This window comes from Mustela lutreola, chromosome 1 (assembly GCF_030435805.1).
Source record: "Mustela lutreola isolate mMusLut2 chromosome 1, mMusLut2.pri, whole genome shotgun sequence".
Lineage (NCBI taxonomy): Eukaryota > Metazoa > Chordata > Mammalia > Carnivora > Mustelidae > Mustela > Mustela lutreola.
The window spans coordinates 55,271,891-55,278,616 of record NC_081290.1 but is presented as its reverse complement, the minus strand read 5'-3'; the positions used below and the strand labels follow the sequence as shown (position 1 = coordinate 55,278,616).

General features: G+C 42.8%; 1 protein-coding gene across 1 annotated transcript; it reads left to right on the top strand.

Annotated features, from left to right (window-relative positions):
- Positions 1-1,085: 1,085 nt before the first annotated feature.
- MED28 (mediator complex subunit 28) lies at positions 1,086-6,343 on the top strand. Its single transcript, XM_059165014.1, has 4 exons — positions 1,086-1,268; positions 3,191-3,257; positions 3,943-4,055; positions 5,309-6,343. Exons 1-4 carry the CDS (start codon positions 1,119-1,121, stop codon positions 5,504-5,506), a joined length of 528 nt encoding a protein of 175 aa, XP_059020997.1. The 5' UTR covers positions 1,086-1,118; the 3' UTR covers positions 5,507-6,343.
- Positions 6,344-6,726: the final 383 nt, after the last annotated feature.

Below are 6,726 nucleotides of genomic sequence, written 5' to 3'. Positions count from 1 at the left end.
AAGAAAATTAAATGGTGAAGTGGCTGGAAATGTGTGGCTAATTTAGACTGATGGGAAGAGGAGTTTTGATCTGAAACCTGATGGGCAAAGGGGAGCCTTTGCTTTTTCTAGCTGCTACTGCCCTGCCTCCCCCACTCTAGCCCCACTGGCCTTTCTGTGGTTCCTAACTATGCCAGGTGGGTTTTTTCTTCAAGGACCCCTCTGTCTAGAAAACTCTGGTTACATTTTCATTCCAGTCATTCTAGCCCAGATCTCTTTGAGAGGACAGCTACCCATCTCAAACCCATCACTAGCCATTTGTTTACTGGGTTTCATTTTTCTTCTTATCATTTATCTCCACTAGATATTGCTATATATATTTGTGTGTCTCTCCTCCACAAAAACAGTAAACACGACAACAGAGACTTGGGGGGAACTGTTATAACCCCAGATTAAATAGAGCCTAGGGCACAGAAGGCTCAATGTGCTGGATAACTGTAAAATATAATGGGAAAAGAAACCTTAGCTTCTGAAAAGATAAATGAATGCTAAAAGGAAGTTACTGAAAGACCGCATATGTGGTTTTAACGCAACCATAAATATCCAAGGCGAACAGAGACTAGTGTTTCTGTTACCTGCCTCTCAACACAGAGAACTTAGGGGTAACTTCGCCAGTTTGTTCCCGTTATATCCACAGTGAGTAGATCAGTCACTGGTGCACTGTAAGGGCTCAATTACTGTGGAATGAATGGGTGCCTCCCTCCTACCAATCGCTAACCTGAGCCCAGAGAGAGAAAACCTTGGCCAAAATCACTCCAAATCTCAAGTACAAAGGCGGGACTTGGACGCAGGAGTAACCGAATCCGGGGAAAGGGCTGGTTCCACCGTAGCTACTGATTCTCCACTTCCCACAACTGCGTCGAATCCTGGTAGAGCCTTTAATTCTTAAATTAGGAAAAGAAAAAGCCTGGCCGCCTACCGGCAGACGAGGAGAAAGCGAGGGTTATCAAACCTGCGGTTTCCCTGGAGCCCCAAGGACGCCCGCGGAGGCCCTCAATGTCACATGACTAGGGCCGTCACGTGCGCCGCGCGCGCCAGCCTGCGCAGCCGCACGGCGCCTCTTGCGCGCCATTCCAGAAATGGCGGCTCCAATGGGAGGTATGTTCTCCGGGCAGCCACCTGGACACCCCGGGGACTCCAGGGGCCAAGCTTCGCTTCTTCAGGCCGCGCCAGGCCCTCCGAGAACTTCTAACAGCACCTTGGTGGATGAGTTGGAGTCTTCTTTTGAGGTAAGATGAGACTGGGGCGTCTGTGTTCCCAGCCTGCCTTCTTTCCTGAAACATAAGCCGCGCCCGGGCAGTTGTCTTCTTTCAGCGATGCCCACATCAGGCTTGTGAATAGGAGAACAGGCTCAGAGAACGGAAGTCACTTGCTTTAGTTTCCACGTTGAGTGGTGACCGGCATTCTGCTCAGGTCTGCTGGCACAGATGTAAGCTTTATGTTTCTGGAAGCACGTGGGCTTGAAGTTTGCCCATCCCCAGCTTTGGGACCCGTCTAGGTTCCCCGTCTGTTTGTTGTACCTGTTCCATCCTTTTTTGAGCCCTGAGCGCTCTTCCCCGCACTCCTGCGTGTTTAATACTGGTTCATCTAGGATAGGTAACGTCACACTGCTATGTTCTGTGTTCTTTCCTTTGGGCTCCACCCTCAGATGGCTCCAAACTAACGGACTCTTGGAGCTGAGATGGACTTCTGTGAAGGTTACTGTGTGAAATTTGGTACTCGAGGGGAAAGAAGGGAAGCTGGAGAGAGTGAGGGAGACAGGGATGACCCAGATTCTGAGTTCTACCCAAGAAGTTAACCCCTCTAGCAAGGGAAATGGGGAGTGGTAGACAAAGGAGAGGTAAAAATAGGTGCTTAAAAATAAGATGGCTTTCAGTGGTCTCTAGAGCGGAAGATAAGCCTTTATTATGTGGAAATAAAATAATTTTTAATTGCAGCTGCCTTTCCACATTTTAAGTCCTAGTCGGGTGAGTTTTATACTGTGTATAATAGCGGAGTAGAGCGTGAATGTAGGTTGTTAATGAATGTGTTATTGGGGCTGCATGGGAAAAATGCTTTTACCTGGGACTGTACATTAAAAAACTTGGAAGTAACTGATTAAAAGACATCGAAATTCATCTGGGAGGAGGATGAGATGCCTTTGCAGTGGTGCCAAGCCATGAAGGAGAGGGTTTGGTAAGCTTTAGAGCAGCATTTAGCATTGAGATGAGGTGGCTGTCAGTCATGAGTGCTTGCTTAAAGATTGGCCTTGTAGAAGTCTTGGCCAGAGCAGACACCAGTGCTCTAATGCTTAAAACCCTTTAGTGGCTACCTGTCAATCTTGAGATAAAGTCAGAAGGTTTACTGTGGTATTCCTAGCTCAGCATATTCAACTCTCAGCTCCATTGCAGTTTCCTCTTACTCTGACCACAGAAGACTTTTTCTCCGTGTGCTGTTTATGTTCTCTCTGGGTTTCCAGGTCCCCTTCTCCAAATTGTGTATCACTTCCTCAGTGGATCTGCCCCTGGTGCCTTTTGTAGGATTTTTTTTTTTTTTTTTAATTTTATTCATTTACTTGACAGAGATCACAAGTAGGCAGAGAGGCAGGCAAAGAGAGAGGAGGAAGCAGGCTCCCTGCTGAGCAGAGAGCCCGATGTGGGACTCCATCCCAGGACCCTGGGATTATGACCTGAGCCGAAAGCAGAGGCTTTAACCCACTGAGCCACCCAGGTGCCCCCCTTTTGTGGGATTTACCACTAAACCAGGCCCATAAAGTCAGAGGCCACCTATCTCTCTTTCCTCCATCAGTGCTAATACAGTGGTGCTATACAAGTGCTTGATGAATATTTGTCAAACAGTGAAGGAACCTGTTGTGTGTCAGTCCTGGTGTGGAATGGGACTGCGAGGAAGGGGGTGAGTGGCAGGAGTTGGGACCAGGTGGTGGTGGTAGCAAATACCAGCAGCCTCATTTGCAGGTCTCCCTCTGAGGGTCTGATGGACTCAGTGTACCAAGTTTCTTCATCAGCAGTAGTATATTTTGTCAGCTGATGTGCAAACCTGGACTCTATCAGCTCATTGAATGAATTCAAGAGAAGTTATTTCTTACTCTGAAGTAAGATTTTTGACATGGGAATGACATATTTTTTCTTACATTTTTTTTTGGGTCACACAGGCTTGCTTTGCTTCTCTTGTGAGTCAGGACTATGTCAATGGCACGGATCAGGAAGAAATTAGAACTGGTAAGAATTTACTCTCTGTAGACTATGTTCTTACCTTCAGCAAGCTTCCTAATTACTGAATATATACTCGATGTGTTTCAGTTCTGTTTGTATCCTGAGAGAACTTTTCCAGGGAATAAGATTTATGCAGTCATTTCTGTATACTGCTGGTTCTTTGTTCAGTTCATTAATTGACATGTCACTCATAATGAACCACTTAAATTGAGCTTTTTTTTCCATTTTGGTATAGGTCAGAGATAACCAACAATGCATACTGCTTTTTTCAAAAACCCAAGTTTTGATTATTTTTTGAAGGTATTACACAGAAAAGTCTCTTGTGCTTCCCTGACTTCAGCCAAGTTCGCCTCAGAGGCAACCAGTGTTTCTGACTTTTTTTGTACCATATTTTACATGTTACGTTTTAACTGGAAGTCATGATGCTAATTGCTGGATCTCTGGATTATCTCTCTTCAGAAGAACTTTTGTGTTGTACTGAGGTATCATTCAACTCATAAAAGCACAAATTATGTGCTACTTAATGTTGGTTAATACATGGGGGTTGGGAGTCAGTATCACTGCTGTGACCAGAATTAAAATTCCAGATTACATCTGTGGGAAGGTGCCATTTTGATATTTTGCTGTTTATTTATGAGGGAGATGCACATGTCTAGGGTTTTTCTTAATATTTTGACCTTTTTCTCATAAGGTGTTGATCAGTGTATCCAGAAATTTCTGGATATTGCAAGACAGACGGAATGTTTTTTCCTACAGAAAAGATTGCAGTTATCTGTCCAGAAACCAGAGCAAGTTATCAAAGAGGTATGAACTCACATTTCTCCTTAACTTTTAGGAAAAACACATGTTGTCAGGATTCTATCTGTGCTTTAAATGAGATATATATCCTTTTCCCATGAGTTATCGTAGGGCTTTGTAGATTGAATACAAAGGTTGCTAGTTGTCAGTGTTGATGACAAGCTGGGCAGGTAGTGGAGCCAAGGGGTCGTGGAGGAAAGATGGACTCAAACAGAGCAGTGTAATTTGCTGGCTTTCATGAAAGACTTTTCCTTCAGGAAAGGTTCTTGAAAAAAGTGGAGAAACCATTAATGTAGATGACAAGCTCCTTTTGGACAGAAACTGGCGTGTGTGTATCCCCAGCTGCCTTAGACGCAGGAAGGGCTCAAGTTTCTTCAAGGAATCAAAAATTAAATGTTTTGTCCAGCTTCCTTGAGACTCAGGATTTCATTTATCTCAGTTGTTTGATCGGGGGCATTTGGAAATGTGTTGAGGTTGCCATGATGACTGGGAGGCTTTATTGGCATTCAGTGTGTTGGGCCAAAGCCTGCCAAATGAATTGTGGAAGGGAGAATCATCATCTCGCCCAAGAGACCTGTGATGCCCCTAATGAGAAACACTAAATTGAAAGGCTTGTTTTGGGGACTTTTGAAGTAAGTCCTCCCAGTTAATTAAAAACATTCTTTTTATTCACTGATACCAGCTATTGAGAACATGAAGGGTAAAATGATATTTTTAGTTTATCTTGTCAGATCATTTCCTGATTTGAACACTTGACTAGGAACATAGGTGTGTTTGAGGTCAGGCCTTAATAAAGAATTGTAATGCTGGTATTCATTTAAAAAACTCTTGAATATGAGATTTTAACACTTTATCCTGAACTGATAGAACAGTGGTTTTGGACTCTTTTTTAAACAGTTGTTCGCATATGTTTCAGGTTCTCAGTGTAAAAGATCTCAGCAGTAGCCTTTGAATGGAGGTATTGGGTGCCTGGGGACTGGGATGGGAAAGAGACTGCCCTTTGGTACTTTAGAATATTGGAACATCTGTATTACTTACTAAATTAAAATGAAAAATAAAAACTCCCAGTGTTAGGCAGGTATCTTCCATTGGAGGAGCTGCTGCAGGTTGTTTATAGATAGTGGAGCCAGGCAGGATAATAGGTGTACAATGGTTTAATTGATTCTCCTGATTTGAATTACTTCTTAGAGCTCTTACTAGATCAGGAATTGTTTTCACTTTTCATGAGCTTACTCTTACTTCGTTGTCTTTGTTTGTAGGATGTCTCGGAACTAAGGAATGAGTTACAACGGAAAGATGCTCTGGTCCAGAAGCACTTGACAAAACTGAGGCATTGGCAGCAGGTGCTGGAAGACATCAACGTGCAGCACAAAAAGCCAGCTGAGATCCCTCAGGGCTCCTTGGCCTACCTCGAGCAGGCATCAGCTAATATCCCTGCACCAATGAAGCAAACCTGAGTCAGAGCTGGTCTGAAGGTGATCTGGTGTGTGAGTCAGCCTAAACACAGTCTTGACAGACATCACTTCTTGTGGACATGACATTTTGGAAGAACTCTTTGCCAAAGAATAAGATGATTTTTGTTGATGATCTCACCTAAAATTTTCCCCTTATTTTTTTAAGCGTTATTTTTTGAGTACTTTATAAAATGCCTATACAGTTTTGGTAAATCAAGTAAATTTTCCCATCTGTAGCAAAGTTTAGACTGTTAGTGTGATGCCACCTACAGATTTCCTTTTCATGTTTCTTTTTTCTGTTTGTACTTACTGTTTTTGTATGACTTAGTCTCTTCGTGTTTCCAGTTTTAGATTAGCTTGTATGATCTGATCTAAGAATCAGAAGGTGAGGATTTTGTTTGCAGGCCTTTCATGACAATTATCCCTCAGTAGTTGTGCAGAAAAATAGGTAAATTTGCATGTTTCAAGACTTTAAATTACCTCAAGAAGAAGAATCTAATACAGTGATATTTGTAATGCATCTGGAGCTCTTAGAATGAGGATATTTTGTAAATAGGTTGAAAAGGTTATAATATCGTAAGTTAGAATAGTAATAATATGGTACAATCCTTACGTTGATGTTGACTTTTATTTGGACTAACCTTTATATTTTGTGTAGTGTTTTTCCAGTTTTTGGAGTGGGGGTGTGTAGTAGGAGCAGTAATAAGCTAGTTTTGTTATGTTCTCCAGTGATGAATCACTGTAAGTAAGGGGGCAGACTTTGTTTTCAGTGTGATGCTTGAGGCATATATGCAGTATGAAATATTAAAGCTTGCTATGATCATCTCTTTTCATTTTGAATTTGCTTGTGTCTTTCTTGTTTCTGGTTTTTTTGTAGCTGAATTTTCCACTAAGGATGGTTCTTGCTAATGAGTGACATTGATACCAAGGGACTGAGGCCTCTGGGTGGGGAGTGGGCTGCAGGATGACCCTCAGCAAACTCCCCATCCTCAAAAATCATGGGAGCCTCAGCATTTGGGAAGACATTTTACCCTCTTGTTGGTTACAGAGGCCAATGAGATTCACTGTTGAGCTGCCTTTGGGAAGTACAGAAGGGCATTGAGAGTGGTGCTCCCTAGGTGAGATTTTTCCTTTCTCTGTGTTTACAGTCGCTTATTAGATGACACCTCCTAACTGAAAACAAATGCTCTATTGTTTTCTAAACAGGCAGTACTTCTACACCC